General features: G+C 41.4%; 1 protein-coding gene and 1 long non-coding RNA gene across 3 annotated transcripts in view; one reads left to right on the plus strand and one right to left on the minus strand.

Moving 5' to 3' along the window:
- Positions 1-23,702, minus strand: part of LOC310848799 — a 244,473-nt gene that overhangs the window by 10,248 nt on the left and 210,523 nt on the right. The gene's annotated exons all lie outside the window — the stretch shown is intronic.
- CHST9 (carbohydrate sulfotransferase 9) overlaps positions 1,629-23,702 on the plus strand; it is a 55,784-nt gene continuing 33,710 nt past the window's right edge. Inside the window, exons 1-2 of one of the 2 annotated variants that reach the window (XM_083748280.1) lie at positions 1,629-1,958; positions 12,806-13,017. In XM_083748280.1, the coding sequence (XP_083604406.1) occupies positions 12,918-13,017 (100 nt within the window). In that variant the 5' untranslated portion in view covers positions 1,629-1,958; positions 12,806-12,917. Of the gene's footprint in view, positions 1,959-12,005; positions 12,344-12,805; positions 13,018-23,702 lie in introns of those variants that run through there. The other variant, XM_083748281.1, reaches the window with a different exon arrangement.

The raw sequence follows: 23,702 nt of genomic DNA on the forward strand, positions 1-23,702 counted from the left end.
AAACCTCTCTGCTCAGACAAGTGGGGATAAAAATGGTCCCATCCTAGTCATCATAAGCCTGGTCTTCAGCTGAGAGAAGGGGAACTGTGCACACCCAGTCATACCCAGACTTACTTGGGAGCAAGCACCACTGAGCATCATAGGCCTTAGGTAGTAACAGGTAATACAGTTAAACAGTGTCTCTTGCTATTATGAGCAGTGCCACACCTAACCATAACTGTGCCCAGTGCGAACCATATATTGTGTGCCCCCCTCAAATTGCTATTTGTATTAATGATCAAACAAAAAAATGTAATTTGCAGGACTGTTGTTGTTGTTAATCATATTCATGAACCACATATATGACACAAGGAAAATCGTGATTCTGATTTAACATGAACAGCAGCAAATGCCCCTTCATCATTATTTATTAGATTTGTATACCACCATTTATCAAAAAAAGCTCAGGGCAGCTCACAAGATAAAAACATTGCACCCCATGTTGGGACACTTGCCACTTGGTCCTAGCTAAGCAACTCGTGTGTCACAAAGACTTGACCCTTCATATGGTTCATTTTCCTATCCAGTTGTGTTTTAATCTGTTCATCAATAAATAGCCTCTTGTATTAATGGGTTATGGGTCAGATAGGTGGGGTATAAATAATAAAATTATGATGATGATGATGTTAATGATGATGATGTTTCAGTTATGTTATGGTGGAAGATACATTTTTAATGAAATCAGTCCTGAGTGCACACTGGAAGGACAGATCCTGAAGCTGAGGCTCCAATACTTTGGCCACCTCATGAGAAGAGAAGACTCCCTGGAAAAGACCCTGATGTTGGGAAAGATGGAGGGCACAAGGAGAAGGGGATGACAGAGGACACGATGGTTGGACAGTGTTCTGCAAGCTATAAACATGAGTCTGACCAAACTGCGCGAGGCAGTGGAAGACAGAAGGGCCTGGCGTGCTCTGGTCCATGGGGTCACGAAGAGTTGGACACGACTAAACGACTAAACAACATGGTGGAAGAGGGAGGAAGGGGGAAATAAGGGGGGGCAAATCTTGTTAATAACTTATTACTTATACCCCGCCCATCTGACTGGGTTGCCCCAGCAACTCAGGACAGCTTCCAATATAATAAAAACAGTGCAAAACATCAGTCATTATATTTTAAAAAATTCTTTAAAACCTATAAAAACATTGTAAAATAAAGCTTCTTGTTCTGAGCCTGCAAAGCAAGCAATCCTATCTTTTATCACACAGAAACTTAGCACCTTACTTCTCTGCAAGCATGCACAGAAAGTCAAAGTATACTTTTGAATAACTAAACCTCACTGGCTTCAACGGAAAGCGAACCTTTAAAAAAGTTTATATACAAATCTAAACCGTGTTTCCTGAACAATTCTCCTTCGACTTACAATGCACAACTGTGCACCTGTGCCCTTTCTGCCTGTCACGTCGCTCTGACAAGTCGCAGGACCCCTCGAGGGGTGGGCAGCGCTCTCAGAGCGAGGTCTGCGCGCCTCAGGTTAACCGAGCAGCGCATTCCAAGGAGCGCCCCCCCTCCCCCCCGGACGCGCGCGCGCTCCGCGTCCCTAGAACTGCAGCCTCAGTGCAGCGCCAACTTCTCCTGGCAGAAAGTAAGGGCGAGGGTGGTGGAGGTGGCGCGAAAGGAGGCGGTGGTGCACGCGCAGCCCGCCTCGCGCCCCGGCCCTGGGCGCGTCGGGAGAAGGAGACGCGCTGCTGGGGCTTGTTCTATTCCGCTCTGGCCGGAGAGAGGTCTCCGAGAGGGCGCCGCGCGCGCCTGAGGGGAACCTTCCGACACTTTTGCGCTCTTCTGCCGCCTCCGCCCCGTCCTCGGGTAGGTTGGGAAGTTTGCAGGGCGGGGCTCGGCCAGCCGAGGAGGAAGAGAGAGCCGGGGAATTCTGTCCCGCCCGGTGCCATTCCACAGCGAGCCTCGGGCGCGCCAGCAAGGTAAGCTGCCCTCTCCGGGGAGGGGAGGGGGGAGGCCGGCAGAGAGAAGAACTCGCTCGCGCGGGGTAAACAAGCGGCTTCTTTTGGCGCGTCCGCTTCCAAGCCCCTCTGCCCGCCTGCGAGGCGAACTCGGTGGCCGCCGCCCTCCCTCAGGCGGCGGCTGGGGCTGCCCGAGGCGGCTGTCCGGAGTCCGCCAGCGAGGAAGGGGGCGAGCTCGTCTCCTCTTCTCGCCCCCTCAAACTAGAGCAGAGGAAGGAGCCACTGGGGCACCTGCTTGCCTCTGCTTGCCCAAGCCTCTTCTGACAGGCTCTTTCGCCACGCCCTCGCCGTTCCCACATGGGAAGCCCCGTCCCGCGGCGCAAAACCCCGCAACTTTTGTGCTTCATGAGGGGACCGCTGCTTCCCCGAGAGCCTGGGACTATTCTTGGTGGTGCAGGTTGAGCGGAAGTTCAACAGGTGCTGCCCCTCTCGAGTTCCTGCATCTGTTAAGGGCGAGGGGGAGACCGTCCTACGGTGTCTTATGGGTCCATCCCATAATGAGCAAGTGTGGGAGCTGAAGATTTCCTTTCTTCAAAGGCTGCACACAACTCAAAGGGGCCGCTCTGGGCAAGGGGTTTTCAGCTGAGCTCCACCTTCCCATCTGCAGTCCATACCGGCCTTCCTTACAGGGCTTTTATGTTGCTGAGGTGGTGGTTTCGGTTTTTTAAAGAAATTTTAAAATATCTGAAACAGAAGTGTGAACGCTGAATACTTGAAACGAACTGTATGGATGCAGTGTTGTTAATGAAGCTAAAGAATCCATGCACACTGTTGAGGATCTTTAGATGACCTTTAGGCACTTTGTCACTTTGTCACTCTTTTAACTCTTGTCCTGCGAGAAGGACTTAAGGATCTCTGTCATCAAAATGGTCCTATCTAGATTCTCTCCTTATTGAGTGTGATCCTGATTTTACAAAGAATTATTCCAGAGAATGCATTGCATTGTTCCTCAAAGCTGGTGCAGAGTCTGTGTTTCCATCTCTTAAATGTGTGTCTTTAATATTTTGCACATATTTATAGCTGCATGGGACAAAACCCTTTAAGAGAGAGAGAGAGAGAGAGAGAGAGAGAGAGAGAGATTGTGATGATGGTTGACACATGAAATCTTTGAGTTGTGCATTTAGGTCTGACACCACAGTCTACAGACATCAGTGGAAATATAGCAAGTGTCTTCAGATAGCTTCAAATTATTCATTTCCCTCCTGTATATTCTGAGTATGTGTATAACACCTATCAAGATATCACAGGAGAATGGAATAACTAGGCTGTTGCGGAAAACCCTTTAAAAGAAAGTTTGCTTTTTAAGGGCTTTGACGTGCATTAAAATAAGTCTTCAAAGTTAAGGAGAAGTTGGGGACTTAAGTGATTCTTGTGAGAATGTCACCTAGACAGTATTTTCCAGATACTGCAGTGCAAAACTTAAACGTTAGTCTCAAAGCAAAAAGCAGGCATAAGTGACAAAGACAAAGTTTCCTGGGATACTGTCAAGATTGCTTACTTGGCATATATAGGAACTGAGAAAATCATGCTTTTTGGATAATTCACATCATTTTGAGCATCTGTTGTTCAAATATTTATATACGTCAAAAATTCACTAGCTACATTTTGAAAATAAGCTTCTGTATGGAAATTACTTGAATATAAGTTAGTTCCATATAACTGGTTGACACAAAACTCTTTAAAGTTGCTAATAGTGTAACTGAAACAAAATAGAACAGGGTTGTTGTTTTTCTGTACTGTATGTCCATCTAAAAGGTCAAAATGGCTGTCCATTTTGCTTTATGTGGACCTATTTGATTAAAATCGGTTGATCAGTCAACTAATATTTTTTTTAAATAAAGTGGTTTTTGGCTTCTTATTTGACTGAAAAATTACCCTGCTGGATGCAAATGGCTACCAAACAAATGGACATTCTTTGGGATGTTCCATAACTTCGTGACTTTTATTCAAAGTGGAGATAACAGACAAAGACCACTTTAATCAGTTATGGAAAGAATTTCTTGAATTATGGGACAATTTTCTGATTATGATCCACGTACAACTGAACTTGCAATCATTTCCTATCATGTATATTGAGAATTAGGAATATAGAAAGCTTCCTTATAGTGAGTCAGACCCTTGCTCCATCTAGTTTAGTATTGGCTACACTGACCGGAAGAAGCTCTTCAGGTTTTCTGACAGGAGTCCTTCCTAGCCCTACTGGAAAATGCTAGGGATTAAACCTGGGACCTTCTGCATGCAGATCAGATGCTGGGTCATTGCAGACCCAAATGTATAGTGTCATTTTGCTAGTTAAAGTTTGCTCCAGTTTATGATTTATTGTTTGTTAAACAAAAAAGTTTTAACAGAAAAAGAATGTGTCCGACATGCTTGCTTAGAAGTAAGTCCGGCTTTGTTCAATTGGGCATAGTTTTTAGTATGTGCTACTGCAGCTTCTGACTTCACTGGATTACTAGCTAGCAGTCTGCTTTGTGTTGTGTTTTGTTTTTAATACTGTTACAGTTCTGTCCAGTGCGGACACTTCCTCTGTTTCCTCTTGTAAGAAAGAAGTGAAATACTCTCTGAATGTGTTTGCTGTACTTGTCAGTGTGAACATTTCTGTATCTCTGCCATCTTCCTGTCCAGTGTTCTGTACCCCCCAGCAGAGAGAACAAGTATAGGTGTCATACATTCTGACAACCCCTCCTGCTTAATATAAACCACATTTTGACACTATTGTAGCTTTAAGCAAATGCTTTTTTTATGTAGAAAACTACAGCAGTATTAGTTGAACAGAATTGTTTAACTTTACTAATATTAATAGTAGGAAACAGAAGTGTTGGTGCTTAATTCTGTCTAGGAGATACAACCTGCAAAATTAGAAACTCTTGTTCCTATTTGCAGGTGTGACTGAAATGTTCATTCTCTGAGTCTCCCTCTCTAGTGGCGAATAAAACACTTTTCAAGACTGGGAAGGATCTTCAAGGTGCAGTCTAGGGCCAAACTCTGATGAGCTCCAGCTCAGGTTGTTGCATATTTTGAATAATTAGCAGGGGACTAGCAGAATTAAGGTTTCAATAGTATAATCAGTGGGTGGTGCTGTGGTCTAAACCACAGAGCCTAGAGCTTGCCGATCAGAAGGTCGGTGGTTTGAATCCCCGCAATGGGGTGAGCTCCCTTTGCTCGGTCCCAGCTCCTGCTAACCTAGCAGTTCGAAAGCATGTCAAAGTGCAAGTAGATAAATAGGTACCACTCCGGCAGGAAGGTAAACGGCATTTCTGTGCACTGCTCTGGTTCACCAGAAGCAGCTTAGTCGTGCTGGCCACATGACCAGCTTTACGCCAGCTCCCTCGGCCAGTAAAGCGAGATGAGCGCTGCAACCCCAGAGTCGTCTGCAACTGGACCTAACGGTCAGGGGTCCCTTTACCATTACCTAGTATAATCAGAATCTAGAGAAGATAACAGTTAATTATCAGACACTCCTCCTCCAATTTTTCAAATAAACATTCCCTAAATAAACTGACAGTAAAATTTAAAAAGGAGGTTAACATAACTTAAGTGCTGAATTAGAGTAATTCTTTTTTAAAAAACTGGCAAGGAATGACAGGTTGTTGTTTTGCATAAGAGGGATACATCAGTACCAATAAAAGGTTACTATCCTGAATAGGCAAACAATTGATAGGCAATTTCTCTGAGTTCAGCCTCCTGTAGTGAACAATTTGTTCTTTAAAAGACAACTCTAAAAGATCTCTAACCCAGTTTTCAGCTGTAGGTACAGAACAATACTCCTATAAAATAAAAACCTTTGATACAGATTGCCAACATCTCTTGTAACCGGTATGGGGATTTTCCAGATCATAGTGATATACGGCAGTTTAAGCTGATTGTATGTGGATTCTAGCTTTAATGACAAGCTTAAATGACACTGGCATCATTCTAAAGGCTTCAATAACACAACTGATATTGTTTGTACTGAAGAAACTCTGGAGCAATCACCACTCCACCGTATTTTAAAATACCTATAGCAAAATGTTTTGGAGACAAGTACAAAATACCACCTTGCTCCACCTTTTTGTTTTTGCTGAGCAGGCCTAAGAGCTAGCTTATATTGTATGTGGGAAAGGGCAGCTACTTGAGACCCAGTGTGAGTAAGCCCCATTGAATTCAGTAGGGCTTGCTTCTGAGTAGAGAAGGTTAGGATGAAGTTTCATGGGGCAATTCAAATGCCTATACCCTGCTGGTGGGGCTTTGCAGAGTGGCAGAAGACCGGGGGGGGGGGGCAAGACAGTTGGGCATGAAGTGGACCTGATCACCTTTTTTTTTTTGTCCCACTAGTGCCAAATGAACGGGACACGGGTGGCACTGTGGGTTAAACCACAGAGCCTAGGACTTACTGATCAGAAGGTCGGCGGTTCGAATCCCCGCAACGAAGGGTGAGCTCCTGTTGCTCGGTCCCTGCTCCTGCCAACCTAGCAGTTCGGAAGCACGAAGTGCAAGTAGATAAATAGGTACCACTCCGGTGGGAAGGTAAACGGCATTTCCGTGCTCTGCTCTGGTTCACCAGAAGTGGCTTAGTCATGCTGGCCACATGACCCGGAAGCTATACGCTGGCTCCCTCGGCCAATAAAGCGAGATGAGCGGTGCAACCCCAGAGTCAGCCATGACTGAACCTAATGGTCAGAGGTCCCTTTACCTTTTTTAGTGCCAAATGAAGAGCAAAGTAGCAGTGATTTGGCACCATTAACCAATATGTTTCTAATTTCTGATGAACTATAATGAGCCCAGAAATTTGGGCTTTTCGCCCCTTTAAAGTCTATCATATATTGCATTGCAATAAAGTTGTGTGTCACAATGGTTCTTTGAAGCAACTGCTATGGTGTGCATGTCAGTGGCATCTCATAGATCGTTTGCCTCCAGTGAGAGCTATGAAGATGTCTTCTGCTGGACTCTTTCCATGTGGGTGTTTTATAGGGAAACCCTACCCCAATACTGGCTATAAAACAGATCCACTTTCTATGGATTTCTTAAGGTTTATACTGGTCTTTTTACCCGGTGTAGCTGCTTTATACTGGTTTAAATAGAATTGCTTATAAGGCCAAATCTGGCTTCTTAGCCTGTTGGAAGTCTATTGCTTCCATATTGTTTGCCTCAGCATACAACCAGGTACAATTTCCACCCCTCTTTCTTCCACAAGTACCTGCAAGAGCACTATTGCTGGGATTAGGAACTTCAGATACGGAGTCACATGGGGCTCTCCAGGCCTCTTTATCTAGCACTTGAGAGTCTTGCCAGGTCATGCCCCATCTCCCCAGGCTGCATCCGTCACCAGCCCTGTTTTGTAGCCTCCTTAAGTATTTTTACTTGGTTGGAATGCATCCTTGAACTCTGTTAATGCTTCATGCTTGCCTAGATGAAAAATAGAGAGGAGCATGTGTAGAAACTAGCCTATTGTATGAATGTAAAATGCCTATATGTTGCTCAGCCCATTTTTGTCTCCTTGTTTGGAATGTTCTGGTTATACTTGGGCATGCTACTCTTCGTTCAGTATTTTCTGCATGCTGGTTGAGTTGCTTTCAATCATTGTTGCTGCAGGCATGAAATGAAGTTGCCAGGTTGGTTGCTGGCCAGCTCCTTCTGAGCAGAGTAAAGATTTTCAGTGTGGGATATAAAGGAATAGGAATAAATAAGATGAAGTAACTTGTTTCAGGATGCTGGTGTTCTCAGCCCGAAATGTTTCCAAAATCAGGAACCTTCCAATACAGTGGTACCTCGGTTTACGAACTTAATCCGTTCTGAAAGTCCATTCCTAAACTAAAACAGTTCTTAAACTGAGGCACGCTTTCCCTAATGAGGCCTCCCGATGCCACTGCCATTCCACCATTTGGATTCCATTCTTAGACTAAGGTAAAGTTCTCAAACCGGGATACTATTTCCGGTTTTGCAGAGTTTGTAAACTGAATCCTTCTTAAATCGGACTGTTCTTAAACTGTACTCTGAATTTTATTATTATTATTTTTTTGTTTTCATTGCTTTCTGATTCTTGTGCTTTTCATAAAGAGCCCATGCTTCTCTACAAAGTATCTCTCTGATAACAGAACAGTAACATCTTGCTCATATCTTTCAACTTCATAGAGACATACTTCACTGCAGAGCTCTTGCATTCAAGTAGGGTGGCATAAACTAAATTTATCACATGAGGTGAATTCCCAGGTGATGGAATTGAGGTCTGTAGAACTTTTGGGACTTGTGTGTGAAAGAGACTATTCCTTAGCAATATGCTAATGGCACAAACTTAAGAACTCTTACAGAGAATTCTAATAGAAAAAGTTACCTCCTGCTGTGTCTGACACAGAAGGCAATGATCTATCTTCGTGTCATAGTCATGGTTTTAATGAAGCTTATGAGCGCAGGCTGTAGATCACAAATCATTGTATTAACTGCACTAATTAATCAGGCTGGCATTTTTCAAATCTTATGCAGAATAATAACTGTGCAAATAGTCTGAGCCTGAAGTGTGTGTCTTAATTAAAACTCTGCCTAAAATTGTGTCACTGCCAAAATTCTTAAAGTAGAATTTGAAGCAGCAACCACAAGTGAGCCCCAGCATGAAACCAGTAATTTTTTTAAAGAATTAATGCTCCCCGCCCCCCCACCCCCCATGCCATTTCTCCTCTTTCTTTTCTTTTGCTGCTTTTTGTGCCAAACCACTTCCTGGAACCTCCTACCTTTAAATATAAACCCCACACCTTCAGTTAGCAAGAATGTTGACTGGGGCAGCCATCAGATCATGCCATATTGATTGTGAAAGATTTCCGTAGGGCACCTGTTCAATTCTGTGCTGCATTTCAGATGACACTGTTGTGCTATAAAGCCCTAAATGACATGGGGTCCTGGTATTTGAAGGAATGCCTCTCCGTATATCAATCTGCTCAGGTTCCTAGTTTTGGGAGATTGGGAGCTTTTCATTGTTCTACACCAGAGGAAATTCATTAGGTGCTGACACAACATGGGGTCCTCTCAGTGGCAGTGTCCCAGTTATAGAATGCCATTCCTATGAAAGTGTAACTGGCGTTGACCTCGTTGACATTTTGGGACCAGGTTCAAGCATGCCTGTTCGCCTAGGTATTTATGGGATGTTGGCCCACTGCTACAATAGATGTGGCAGAATTTTTATTGTGCATTTGATTTAGATCAGGGGTGGGGAATCTCTTTCAGCCCAAGGATTGCATTCCCTTCTAGTCACTCTGCCGGAGCCCACATACCAATGTTGGGAAGGGTCAGAGACATAAATGGGGAAAAGCAATAAAAGTCAATCCTACAGTAGTCTAGCTCCAACACACACTTATCCTTCCTTCTATCCTTTGTCTAAGCAGGCAAGCAGCATTATCAGCATTCAAGGACAAATTGCAGCCTGGCAAAAACATTTAGGGTCATTGTGAATCAGGACCAGTGAAGGGCCACATCTGGCCTAGGCCTAAGGTTCCCCACCCCTGATTATAGCTTTCTCTTATTTAGTTTGGATTGTTTTAATTGTTGTTTTAATTTTGATGTAACTCTCTGGGATCAATTGATGAAGTGCTGATTAAAATGTAGTTAATCGAGATGTGTGCATAAATAGCAACAAAATGAAGGATAGAACCCTCTGACAACAGCCTTCGTTCAGAAATCTATAGGGCAGAGAGGACAACAATTATCAATACAACTTAGTTTCACAACCCCATAGATGGAGTACAGCTGTTCATCTGGCGATGCTGTTAATTCTTTACTTCTCAGGGAATTGAGCCAGCCTTAAAAAAGGAAAAGAAACATAAACGATTTTACATTGCACCTAAAATATTTTCAACCACTGATGAAAACAAATTTTGCCCCAACCTAGCTTTCTCATCATTCATCACCAGCAAGTTCATGCTTGCTATAGCAAGTAATTGACCTGACCTGACCTGGTAACTTGAATGCATTTGAGCTCATTTAGATGCTTATAAACCCATAGGAAAAATAGATATTTAGTCAGCCTGATTGAGACTGGTCTCTGGTTTGAGCTGGCTCCATGTCAAAGCCATACATTTGTTGTTGCCAAAATTCAAATAAAACCAAACCTGAGCCCAATGACAGCTTTTTCCCTTATGGAAATAGCAGCTCAGGGGGTAGAGCGACTTTCATCGAGGTGAGCATAATGCTGTGATCCTAATTCTTTTTTGGTTCTGCCCCAATTCTTATCAGCCCCTCCCTGCAGCTTTTGTTTAAAGTTTTAAAAGAATCATGCAGCACCATGCCCTTTTAACAAAACATGTAGTTTGGCCCTGATAGAGGAGGATGGGCAGCAGTTGTCCAATCAGCAACTACGACCTGTGGTACAATGAACCACATTGCTTCCATGCCTCTGTCACTGTGCTAGTAAGTGCTAGTTCCTGTGCAGAGTGGGGAGCCTGTGGCACTCCAGATGTTGCTGACCTCTCAGCTCGCATTAGCCCCAACCAGCATGGCCAATCATCATGGATGATGGAATCTGTAGTTTTAACCTCTGGAGGGCCACAGCTTTTCCACCTCTGGTGGAAAGTCAACCTTTTCAGCACACTGGCACAGGGTTGGGTACCTTCCCAAAACTTACAGGTGTTTGAGCTCAGTATCTGCTAGGCATTTAAAAAAATAGTTTTGCTACTTTATTTATTTAAACACAACTTGGCATTCTGATAATAATCCTGTACTGACATTTAAGTTGTTTTGTTCCCTGTGCAGCATTTGGTTGAAATTATCATGTTGTCCTTAACTTTTCTGTATTCTTTTATCAATGCATAAGCATTTTATTTTCAGACTTCTGGGCTACATTTTTTAAAAGGTTCCTATGATTGCTATTGCTTATATTATACGTTTCTCTTAATAAGAGCCAAAAAGCTGGCTCTGAAACTTATGGAGAATCCAGTATTTGGGGGCCAATTTCATTTGTCTGTATACCATATGGTGCTCAATCTTATATAACTTGTTTATAGGCCTGTTCTTCTGCAGAGATCTAGGTCTACAAATAGAAACTTCACCACCAGAATGGCAAACAAAACATCAAATATTTCTCAAATGATTGTTCCCAACTGTCTTATTTTACCTTATTACTTATTTTTTTCTTTAGTTCACTCGAAACACTGCTTATTGAATATTCTTTCCAAGGGCATCATTGTACTGAATTTCAGGATAGGCTTGGATTTTTTGCTTTGCAATTTAATACTCCCTCTATACTATACTCAATTGAATTACAATGTGCTAGATTTTAAAAGCAATTTAAGAAGCTTTACTTTCTCTAGCATTCTACAAAAGGTTCTGTATTGCGTTTTCGTCAACTCTAACATCCTGCTGTTTTTGAGTGGCAGGTGAAGGGCATTTAAATTAATGATTTCCCTCTCCTGAGGCTCTGTGTTGCAAGTAAGATTATTCTTCAGAAAGCTTTGGGCTTGAGCCTGTTCCACTTGAAGCCACTGGTGAGAATCTGGCTCTTAATAGGGTTGTTTCCTATGTAGTTTGAATCGATGACTGCAAAGTGGTCCTATAAAAAAACAAACCTTGATGTATGTTCCTTGCAGAGCCAGGTTTGTGCTTTTAATAGGAACTGCCACTGAGCTAACTTTTGGCCTATAGGAATATTGTTGAAGGTACGGCATTGCATTGGCTTCCCATATTATTGTATTTATACTGCCTCCTGCTTCCAGAGAGCTGTTCATCTTGACAATAGCGGTGTAAGAGGTTCAGAACCTTTTTATTTTATTTTTATTCTTTTGGTTCTCCTCTCAAGTCAGAGGTGTTTCCTTCTAAATTTTACCCTGTGGTAAACAAAATCTGCCCTTTTCCCCTTATGAGGTATCCAAGAGCCTGTATAGAGTCCTCACGTGGGTTCCCTATTGGTAGGAGAAAATAACAGAGGCCAACCAGAGAATATTGAGTAGCAAAGCAGCTAGTAAGCCTGATCTTTATTAAAACTGTTGCAACAGGGTGCTCCCCTCACATGCAGGAGGACAGAGGAGGACCCCTAACAAAGGTGTGCCTGCCCTTATATAGACATTTCAAATTCTCTGCCCTGGAGCTCAAGACCACCCCTCCACACATCATACATACATCACAGAAGGGATGTAACCCAAGACCACCCCCACAAACATCATACCTACATCACAGAAAGGATGGTCTACAACAGAAATTTGAGTGTTGTTGTTTTTCCTGTCTGGCAGGTTTTCTGATAATGCCGTATCTGATTGCCTGGTGATTACCCACTTCCTGAGACAATGGGAAAGTTCCCTCACCCCCTCCGTCCTTGCAGAGAAAACATTTGGTCAGTTTGGGAGTCAAAATGGTTTCAGGAAGGTCTTCCTGTGCTGCTCCATACATTGGTACATTTATGAACATTTATTATATATATATATGACTTTAAAATTCTTATAACAATCCAAGCACATGTGAACAAGTGTTCTGCTAGGAAACAGTAGTACAGTTGTGCTGATTTGTTTCTCAAGGCTGTTATTTGGTTTAGTTTCTCACAATCTTGGATGCCTTTACCTTTGGCAGTAAGAGAAAGTTTGAGAAAACATGACTACTGTTTATGCAATCCTGAGATGAGCCTTTTTAAAGGCATCAGATTTTAAGAATCTTCACAACTCCCAGTTTAAATCCAAAGCTGAATTACTGAGGAAGTGAGGAAAATAGTCCCAGAAGAAATCACAAGCTTGTTGGTTCCTTTCACTTGGAGAAATAAAAGGGAAGGGGGGAACCTGCAAAGGTGTTTATAGTATGCTGTGATATTCATAAGAAGAGTGCACTAGAAAAATGAATTTTTATTATTGTGTCTTTTCCAGATTGGCATTTCCAGAAAAACAGAAGAAGAAAAAGATAATGAACTGAAAGCATCTGAAAAGTATATTGTGCAATCCTCTGAAGCTAGTAGAAATGTAGTCCTCTGATAGGGCCATGAACCTAAAACTAGTCTATGTATCCGTACTGATGTTTGGAATAATGGGTTTATTCCTCTTCATGTACCTGCAAGATTGGATTGAAGAACAACATACAGGTAAAATAACTAATAAGCTAGCTAAATCCATATCAGCTGTTCAGCGGAAAAATAAACAATGGCATGGGCTTGTGATATGCACACACACCAGTTTGAGAAGTGGCTAGTGTAATCACACAGATGTGGGTTGAACCATTCACAAGATAAAGCTGAGTGGGGAGGGGGGAGAAATCCCCACGTATGACTGTCTCTGAAAGTTAACAGCTAATACATCAAAGAATTCCAAAGCAGCCATGTTTACTCATCTGAAATGAATGGCTCCTGATTAAGTAGAATTTAAGGGATTACATGGTATTTAACTTTGTGGTCAGAGTAGACCACCCACTGTGCATAATGTTTTTCTTTTCCATAATTACTTTGAAGTAAAACATGGGGGGAAAACATGGAGGAAGTTGGAAAACGTAGTTGGGTAAGAGGCTACATAGCTTATTTGAGAGAAATCCTAGCAAAAGTTAGACAAGTGAGTGATTTGCTTTTATTAGTTCAAAATGCTTAATACTGTTGGGAATGTTTAGACCACTACTTGATTACTTTATAGGTGGCAAAAATATATATATGTAAGTACAGTACAGAGATTGGAAGTCATGCTGTATACTTTTAGGAAATAAGAAGCAGCGTTTTTTTCTATCTTACAAACATTAGTAAGCCATTATTTAGTCCAAAGATGTCAAGAGTCAATTAACACTCAAAAGCATAAATAGAAAAATTAATAATTTAAAAGCAGCAGCAGCCAGACACATCCAGCATGAATATATGATCTAAAAATTTAAATCATCATCATCATGATATTTATTTATATGCCATCTTTTTCCTTGACAGGGACTCAAGGTGGTTTACAAATAAAATTAAGAACAACTAAAAACATTTTTATCATTAAAAAAAAATTAAACATTAATATAATTTAAAGCTACAATATACCGGGGGGTGGGTGTGTATTAGACATAATTGCAATAAAAACAACACAGTTCATTAAAAACAGTCAGTTCCCAAAAGTGTTGGAATAAGGAAGTCCTCACTTACTCATTAAATAATTTGTTAGTTTCTTTTTAATAGGATTTGTAAGTTGCACCTGACCTGTGAAGAAGCCCACTAGTAAAGAAACACTTTCTGCCGTGGCTTCTAAATGAATGGAATTGGTTGCGTTCCTTTGTATATCCACAAGGGGGCTGGGCCACACCCTAATCCCCCCCCCCCATGAAATGCCGCCCCAAAGGTACAAGCCCCTTTGGGGCAGCATTTTGGTGGCAGCCCCTCCCCTCCCCCTCGCTCGACGGGCAGGCGTGTGTGCAGGAGAAGGAGTAGGGAGTGTGCAAGCCGAACACCTTCACATCTCACTAAACCATAATTTGGCTATGTTTGGAAGGCAGGCTTGCATGCTGCTCTCTTTCCATCTTCATTGTATATCTGTACTAATATCCTAATTTGTACAATAAGCAACCAGTCAGTATTTCTATCCAATATTCTACTAGGTTTAATGACTCAATAGGCTATTGTGGTGTTATGAATAATAATAAAAAGTAATTTCAATATAGAGAGGCAATTCAAGAAACTATATTTTGAAAAGGAGGAGACTGACTGTGCACGTGTAAGGCCCACGACAGTGAATGAAGCCTGGAAATGATGTTGAGAATCACAGCTCTTTTTTCCCTCAACCAGCCAAAACTCCATATTTGCCTCTCCACTGGAATAGCAATTATTTCAGACACCGCAAAATGAAGATAAGTGTAAGGGCACAGATGAGGACTTTAGACAACTTCTTTCTGTAAGGTGCATTGTACTACTTAGTAAGGAGGAGATTATCATGGAATGGTTCGAAGTTGTGTTTACAGTTCTGAAGTCTCCAATATTAGATATGCAGCCAATTCGGTGTCATGGAGGACATGCAAACAAGTTTTTTTTTTCCTGTGTTGTGATGATTTCCCCCAATAAGCTACTGCATTCTTGTGCCCGCTGTAAGTTATGGTTTACTGCTGATTAAAATGGCATGTGGGCTATGCTAGGAAAATGAACTCTTGCTGGGAATAACTCAACTTCAAATTAGTCTTCTCAAAGGGCATACATGCTCAGCAAAATGTTGAACAGCTGTTGTCACTGTGTTAAGAGAGAGAGAGAGAAAAAAGACTTGTCAACTCATCACCTTCCAAAAGTGCTCTGGGGTCTTCTGTTACAGGACAGCTTAGCTCTGAGAAAACTTGAAATACACACCGTTCAAAACCATATCCCTCTCTTGCTTTGCATTCAAATTCAACACTTGTACTTTCACAGTGCAGTGTATTATTAGTAAAGGAGATCAAAGCACTCTTACCTAGTTTAAGGTGATCTTCAGTTTAGAGTCTCAGAAATGTGCAAGATCTCAAAGCTTTATTGAATAGGACAGTCAAGAATGCTGTTCTGTGTTTCATTTTGTAATCCTTAATGAGACTAAAAATGTATACACAACAAAAGAAATCCATTAACAACTTTTTTTCTAATCAAAGCAGCTGTGATAAAGAACTCAAACTCTAGATCTGCACAAGTGTTCCATTCTTACTCATACTCTTGATGAAACAAATCCCTATTTTACTGGTGGGAAGCTGAGAGGAGTTTTCCTTTGTGTTGTGTGTGTGTGTGAAGGTTCCGGCACTCTATCTCCACTGATATCTTTCATGAAACCACAAGACAGTGATTATATTGCTTTCTTCAAGAAAAAAAAACATGTTTTCGTCAAACAGAAAATACTAAGAGAATTGCAGAGGTTTTATGCAGGCTTTATGGTGTGTTGAGGTCAGTTAAGCAGCACACTTCTGCAAAACGAGGATGGACAGGGTTAACATGAGCCTCAAAGATTGTACTTTGTTTCTTCTAATGGAAGTTAGAAATGAGATGAACAGATACAGTTTCCAATGAACATGTTAAATCAAAAGGTGGGACCAATCTCCTTCATGCAATGAGACAAAATGTCATATTAACTGCATTGGCAACAAATTTGTACAAATTGCAATGATGAATGAGATACAAAAAAGAGTTCTGCTAACTTTCTGTCTAATTAAAAGTTCATTTAACTTATTTGCAGTTGTGGTAGTCAAGATTGCCTCTTACCCCCAAAAGGGCTAAAAATGGCAGTCAGATGTGAATAACTTCAAATGACTTAAAAAAAACAAAAACCCACAACAAAAAACCTTGTGCTCATTATTGTTCCATCATTCAGAACATAAGAATGGAGGTTACAAATATAAGTAGCATGCTCCTTTCCCAGCTTTTATAATTCAAGAAACCAGTCTCTTCATTACCTCTTCAATGGGATATAAATTCCATTTATTATACACAAAAACCTTCTTAATCCACTCTAATAGGCTGAAAATCCATTGCAATGAATGAGTTATGTGATTATTTGCTTTCTTAATAAAGGGGGAAATGGCACAACATTGCATTATTTGTCAAATGTACTTTGTTTTAAATTATTTACCACAATACTTGACAGGATGAGAGTCAACATGTAGCCCTATGATTTGTAAGGGTTGTGAAAGAATTATAATAATAGGTACTCTGTACTCCACCCTGCTATTAAATCCTCAGCTTTCAAGTGATTTCATGGTGAATGATGAATTATGGAATTCTTATGCATCTGTGCTAAATGAAATGCTGAATTTAAAAGTCTCCCGTACACTTAAATGTGCAGGGTAATTCATCGGTACAAGTTGATTGTATATGGGACGGTCAAAGACAGAAGCAGCTTGGAGCTCTGTCGTCCAGTTCAGCTTACTTGCCATAAAAAGGAACAGCTGGGCAATGCTCAAGTTGTGCCATTACATAGGCAATTTAAGACGTATTCAGTGTTCTTCGCTAAGAGAAGGGTTCATCTTTCCATGTGATACTTCTCCATTTGCCAAGAACTCATATGTGGAGTGGAGTGGACCTGGGAGACCTGAAGTTTGGTTACTGGTTCAAGAGGGTATGTTCTAATAAGAAGAACATTACAAGTGACCTTCTGGATTAGACCAAAGTTCCATCTACCCAGCATCCTTTTCTCACAGTGGGCAACCAGATAATTATGGAAAGCCTGTGAGCAGGACATGAGCTGAACAGCACATTCCCTACTTTTGTTCCCAAGCAACTGATATTCTGAGACATTCTGCCTCTGATACTGATGGTTGTGCACTACCGTGATGTAGTCATTGATAACCTTATCCTCCATGCAGTTGTCTAACCTTATTTTAAATCCCTTAGAGTGGTCATTAGAGGATTTGGAGAAGGTGACATTCAGCTCCATTTCTCTAACATCTTAATCAGGTGCAGTTAGGCAGTGCTTGGACTAGTGCTTGGACATACTGGTCATCTGGATGAGGGCCAATAAGCTGAAGCTGATTCTTGAAAAGATAAAGGCTGGGACTAGGAATTAGGTAGGCTGCCTGTTTTATATAGGGCTGCATTATCTCTGAATGACTAGGTGGTACACAGTCTGGTGGTGATCCTGGATCCATCTCTTGTGCTGGTTGCACGAAGTGGCAAGCAACATCTTTTCCAAGCTGTGGCTGGTGCAGGGATAGCCTGACTACAGTGACCCATGTCAACATTGGATCACTGTAATGCACTCTGTGTGGGGCTGCCTTTGGTATGGCAGCTGGGAACCTGGGGTTGTCTTCATTAAATGTTTGTTTAGTTCTTTATTAAAAGGTCTATCCCACCCTTGTTCCTAAAGGAGCTAAGGGCAGCATGTTACAGTTCTTTATATGTTTTATAGGGGCAACAGAGCCTATCATGTGCCAGCCTCCTCTAATGTGGCAGTTGAGCCTTGCAAATTGGTAGAACTAATCACACACAATCTTGACTGGATGAATTATAGGTAACAATACTTTGTTTTCGCCTCCTCCACAACAATTGCCCACACTTCATCCTGTATGCTGCTTCAAAAGCAGTAAACTATATTAGAAGAATGCATCATTCCATTTGATGCTGAGCCATACTTTTCAATTGTATACCATTAAATACTTGTAGAAACAGTAGATGTTCATTGGCCCTGCCAAGTGGTGAATGGAAAGTGGATAGTCTTAACTAGAGAAGACCCTGATGTTGCCTTTGCCTCCCTGCCTTCTTTTCCAAGTATTCTCCATGTGTGGAAAAGAAGACAGAGGACTGTCCCATCATATTAGCTTTTGCAGATCCATGTGGCATATAGCATTATGCCCTAAACATGGATAATAAATGGAAAAATACATCCTCATGCATTTCATTGAATCTTGGCCCAAACTCATTGTAGATAAATTTTAAATAATGTAATTTTATCAAATGCTTTCCTGCCTACCTAATACTTATTTTTAAGAACTGTATATTTCCCCCCAATATCATACTATATGGTACTTTTTCATAAAATCTAATTTCCAAGTGAAGCTGTGCTCTGCAAGCTAAACATTCAATCTTATTTTTCCCCGTGCACCCATACTCTTTTCAGATTTCTTTAGGTTTAGGGTTTGGTTTTAAATGTCATTTATACAAGGTCATTTCCTTGCCACCAACCTGTGTATTCCTTGTGGCATTATTTTACAAAGGGAAACATTAAGCTTAAATGAACTTTCATCTGTATCCTAGCAACCGACTATGATTAATCATACCTCTCAGGTAAATGTGGATAAATAAATGTTTGAAAGCAAAAGCAAATTCTGAATTGGCTAGTGAAAGATTGATTAACGATCAGGGAAGAAGCATCTGATTTGGTCTTTCAGAGAAGCTTGAAATAAACACCTAGGAGTGAGGGTTTTATATAGAAATATAAATAGAGGGACATTTATAGAAATATATATGAAAGAGGAAAATAGGATGGGCAAAGACTTTCCTACAAGTAATGAACAGATGTGTGTGTACATGTGCGTTCACTTTCATCTGAATTGTTACCCAGTCATGGCGGGGAAAGTGCAATACTAAGAACTTAGGAAGCTGCTTTAAATACTGAGTCAAATAAAAAGTGCCTGCTGGATTGAGCCAATGGCCCATCTAGTCTAGCACCCTGTTCTCAAAGTGGCCCACCACTTGCCTCTGGGAAACCTGCTAGCAGGGTTCGAGCACAAAATCACTCTCCCCTTTCCAGCAACTGGTATTCAGAAGCATTTCTGCCTTCAACTTGGAAGCAGAGCCAACAACAGCCCTCTCCTTCATTAATTTGTCAAATCCTCTTTTAAATCCGTCTGTCTCTTATGGGAGCAAGATCCATAGCTTAACTATGCAGTGTGAAGAAGTACTTTCTTCATTGGTCTATCTAGCTCAGTATTGACTACACAGACTGGCTGCCACCTCCAGGATTTCAGGCACTGGTCTTCCCCAGCCCTACTGGAACTTACCAGGGACAAAACCTGCACTTCATAAATCATGCGCTTCGCCACTGAACTATGGCTCCTCTCTGAGGGGAAGATTTTGTGGCAGAGTAACAGAGCAACCCAAGTACTGATGAAAGAAACCAAGGCCTGACCTCGAGGCTGTTATAGATTCCAGGCCTTGGCCCAATCAGTGTTAAAGGGCTTCTTGTATGACTTTCTGTTGATCTTTCTCTTTCTCTTGGCCTGTGTTCAATGGTAGTGATACACAGTCCCAGGTTCACTGTATTGTTGACACACTTTCCTATTTATCAAAAGATCTCTCAGAACTACTTAGTGCATAATAGTGGAAATGAATACTGTGCCGTTTAATTAACGGTTAGTGTTTTCATAAAACAACTGTAGTGCCGCCTTTGAGGAACATTTTTATGTTTTCAGTACAAGGAGGTGTTCAGAAGATGGAGATCCTCATAGATAATTGCCTCCTCTTGTATTTTTTTGTAGGCCTTTCTTCAACAATCAGTTGCACTCATTGTGTCTTAAGCCCTGCAAACAGTATATGCTGTTCAGATGCTGAGCCTGGCAGATGGGCAATCCAATGTGTCAATATAGGGAGGTTTTTTTGGTATCGTATTTGTACCTTTTTTCCTTTTTCAATCAGGCAGCAGGATTTCACTCAGAAAAACCCATTTAGCACAAGACTGGAATTTGAAGAAGTATTGTAAAGCTCTCGCCAGTGGCAAAATAGACATAGTTTAGTTATGTATAAAATTATGGGATTTTTGGTAAAGGCACTCTTGATTGTTTTACTCCTTTTCAATGTTTTATTTAAACTTCAGCTTTTAAGCTTGCCAGAACATTGACATAATTAAAATTGAAATACCGCACAAGACTGCATTGTTAGTTCATTAGACCAGAAGGGCTCTGAAATAATGAAAAAATGTATTTCTTGTACTATGGAGCCAAGTTGTGTCTGTGTTCTCCTTTCCCTCCCACCCAGAATAAAGGATACAATTATTTTGTATTGAGGGATATCTCACAACCTAGTCAGTATCTGAGATGTCCTTATCAGGGTTTAGGGAATTTGATAATCAAGTGCAAGGATCATTAACCAGATTTTTTTCTCAAGCAGTTTATTATTTTTAAAGCCTGGATGTTTTTATCAACCTTTATAACTAGAGCAGAAATAAAACCAATCCAGTTCATAGGCACAATGTGTGCACCAAAGACTATAGATCAGCTGCTGTCAAATCCATTTTTATGAACTGTTTAATTATACTGTCCTCTCGCCTGTGTGGAACAAGCAGGGAACTGTTTAGTTACTGTTCAATGTCAAAGCGGCACTTTCAATTTATTACTCTTCATTTGCAAAAGTTTTTTAGGAGTAGGGTGGAGTTATATCATGTGAGGTTAACTGTTGACAGTGTGCACAGCAGATTTTCAATTACTCAGAAATTTTGGTACTATGTTCTACTTTGCTGGATTTATCACTCTGTCCCCCACACCCCACATCTTGGGGGGGGGGGAGAGAATCATTCATGTTTCGCCTCCCTGGCCCAGGCAGCTTTCCCCTCCCTTCTAGTTTTTGTCAGTCAAGAGGGGTAAGGTCCAGAGTGCAAGTGGTTGCCCTGACCAATCCAAGCGCCTTGTCCACATTATTGAGCTTTACTAACTGAAACTCATTCAACACAGCAGGGACTGAACAGTGCTCTAGAACACCCCCTTGCTAACCAAATCCCTTGATATGTAATTGAAGCTTTAGCCAAAATGAAAGCAAGGAAGATTTTAAGTGATTAATTGTAATAAATTGTGCTCTCTTTGATCATTCCTATTCTTAATTTTTGTTAATTGTAAATAAGTACTTATGGAAATTCTGATTTGTGACTCTGAATACCAGTTGCTGGGAATCACAAGTGAGGAGTGTTCCTTTCCTGCTTGTGGGCTTTCCATTGGGGCATCTGGTTGGCCACTCTGAGAACAGAATGCTAGACTAGATGGACCCCCTTTGCTCTGGTCCATCAGCCAGGTTCTTCTTAGGTTTGGATAACAGTTGCTGGGAATCACAAGTCAAAAGAGTGCTGTTGTAGTTAGGTCCTGCTTCCAGGCTTCCCAGAAGCACTCTATGAGGATAGGAAGCTGGATTAGATCCAGCAGGGCTCTTAAGCTGAGGGAATTGGGTAGCCTGGAAAAGATTCTGACTAAACATCAGGCGTAAGAGCTACTCGACAGTGGAATGGACTCCCATGCGTCATGGTGGTATCTCCTTCTTTGGAGGTTTTAAAGGAGAGGTTGGGTGGCCATCTGTCATGGATGCTTGAGTTAAGATTCCTGCATTGCAAGGGGTATCTACAATTCTATGAACCATGATCAAATTGTAGATGAGTGCTTTTTTATTAGGGGATGACACACATTCAACAGCAGCACTACCATCAAGAAGGATGTGGTGGTGGTGGTTATTTGCTAGTTGCTTTATCTTGCCCAGGAGTTTCATGTACAGTACAGTAGGCTGTCATGTCAACCCAAAACTTGTTGGCTGGTGAAAGGTCCATAAAAGGACATAGCCTTCAAAGAGTTGCCACTCCTTCTTCTTGCCTTCCCATCCCTTGATGCCATACTTTTCTCTGCCCATAACTCTGCTATGATACTTCCTTTTGCACTGGACTTTGCAGGGCTGTGTCTAAGTGGGTTCCCGCCCCTGCCCCCCTCCCATCCTGCCACTTTCCCTGGGAAAACCCACTGTTAATGTTGAATTGGAACAAATTGCAAGTGTTGGAATCCCCAACTGCTGCTCGTTCTGATTCAGTGGGAAACAGTGGGTTTTCCTGTTGAAAGCAGTGGGACAACAAAGTACTGCTTGGATGGGCCTAGACCTGGAATGTGTGGGCATGTGCCTAGAAAGCACAGTGCAAAAGGAAGTCTGAATAATCCCTCAGGTGAGCATTTCCCATCAGCAGTTCGGATTGATAATGATAATACAGACCCTGATCACTGTGCTAACTTGTACAAGAGGACATTATATTTCTATTGCTGCTCTTTGCTGAAGGACTGTAAAGCTGTAATGGCTCTTTGATCTGGAACTCACTTGCCAAACTCATCTGTTAAGCATTCAGCTCTGTAACATTCAGATCTTAATCTGTGTTGTCCCTTGGTTATCTGAGAAGCAATGTTGCATTGCCTGACAAAAAATTCACATTGTTCCAGGCCTGTGGGCAATAACATTTTTCAGGCTGCTGATCTGTCTTTATTATTCGAAAAATATATACAAAAATAGTTCCAACAACTCCTCAAATAGCATTTTGTAGGCTTCAGCTACTTTATGTCAAAGTACAGAAGCATGTATGAATAATGTGGCAGAATTTAGTCTAGTTTTTTTGTTTTCGTTTTGCTCATCTGATTTCAGAAAAATATAGATAGTTGGGAGGGGGTTTACAGTGTGTGTTCCGAATATTAATACTATTCTAGGCTCAATTATGGGGGTTAGGCTATTCATACCATTTTACTTGCAGAGATATTTGTGTTTTTTTCATGCAATGTGATTTATATAAGAGCTTTCATGAATACTTGCATTTTAGAATGGTAAGCCAGAAAAATAAGTGTACTGTTGTGAGTTTGGGAAATTCAACTGCTGAAGTAGCCAGGCCAGTTTCTTGGTAAGAGTCCTAAGCATGTCATTAGTCTGACAAAGGAAGTTGCTGTGTGCCAGAGGACAAGTGGATGGGCCCCCTCCCTCACCTGGCTGGTAGTGAGAAGGATAATAGCCAGAGTAGAGTATGTGAGAGCTGGGCTAGAAGCAGGAAGAAGCCAGACAGTGAGAGCCATTCCTGATTTTTGTTTGAATTGAAGCCTATGATTATGCGAGAAGCAAAACCTTCTGGGGTGTTAATGCTGTGAGCTCCTCCATCATAGGTTCAAGTTGTATATATGTGTAAAAAGCCATATATTACAAAAACACCACAGTGTTGTCTGCTGTCCTGCATTCTAATGAAACCAACATCTGGGTAAGTGCCTGGAACCCTGGGAGTCTCACACTGCTCAGAGATTTGGGTAGGGTGTAACAGCTCAATAGTGTAATAGGAGCAGCAAATAGTTTCATAGAAGTAAAGATTCACAAAGAAGAGGAAAGTATTTATAAAATTAAAGCATATTCTATGCCAGCTAAGGAACTAAAACTTGCTTTCAGGGGTTGATCCTGTAATTGGCAACTCTAGCAATGTAGCTCCTCATAGGATTGGAGACTTGCCTGTATTTACCTAGCCTAAGGCATAATTTTCCATTATGCCTCATGGAAACACATGAAAAGCTCCCATGCATCTTTGTGGGGATTCCACCAAAGGAGCTTGAAATTGACTGTGTCTGTTCTTCATGGTTTACTTGAGGGGGTGTCTCATTAGTATGATACAA

Source organism: Podarcis gaigeae (genome assembly GCF_964106915.1).
Source record: "Podarcis gaigeae genome assembly, chromosome: 7".
NCBI classification, from domain to species: domain Eukaryota; kingdom Metazoa; phylum Chordata; class Lepidosauria; order Squamata; family Lacertidae; genus Podarcis; species Podarcis gaigeae.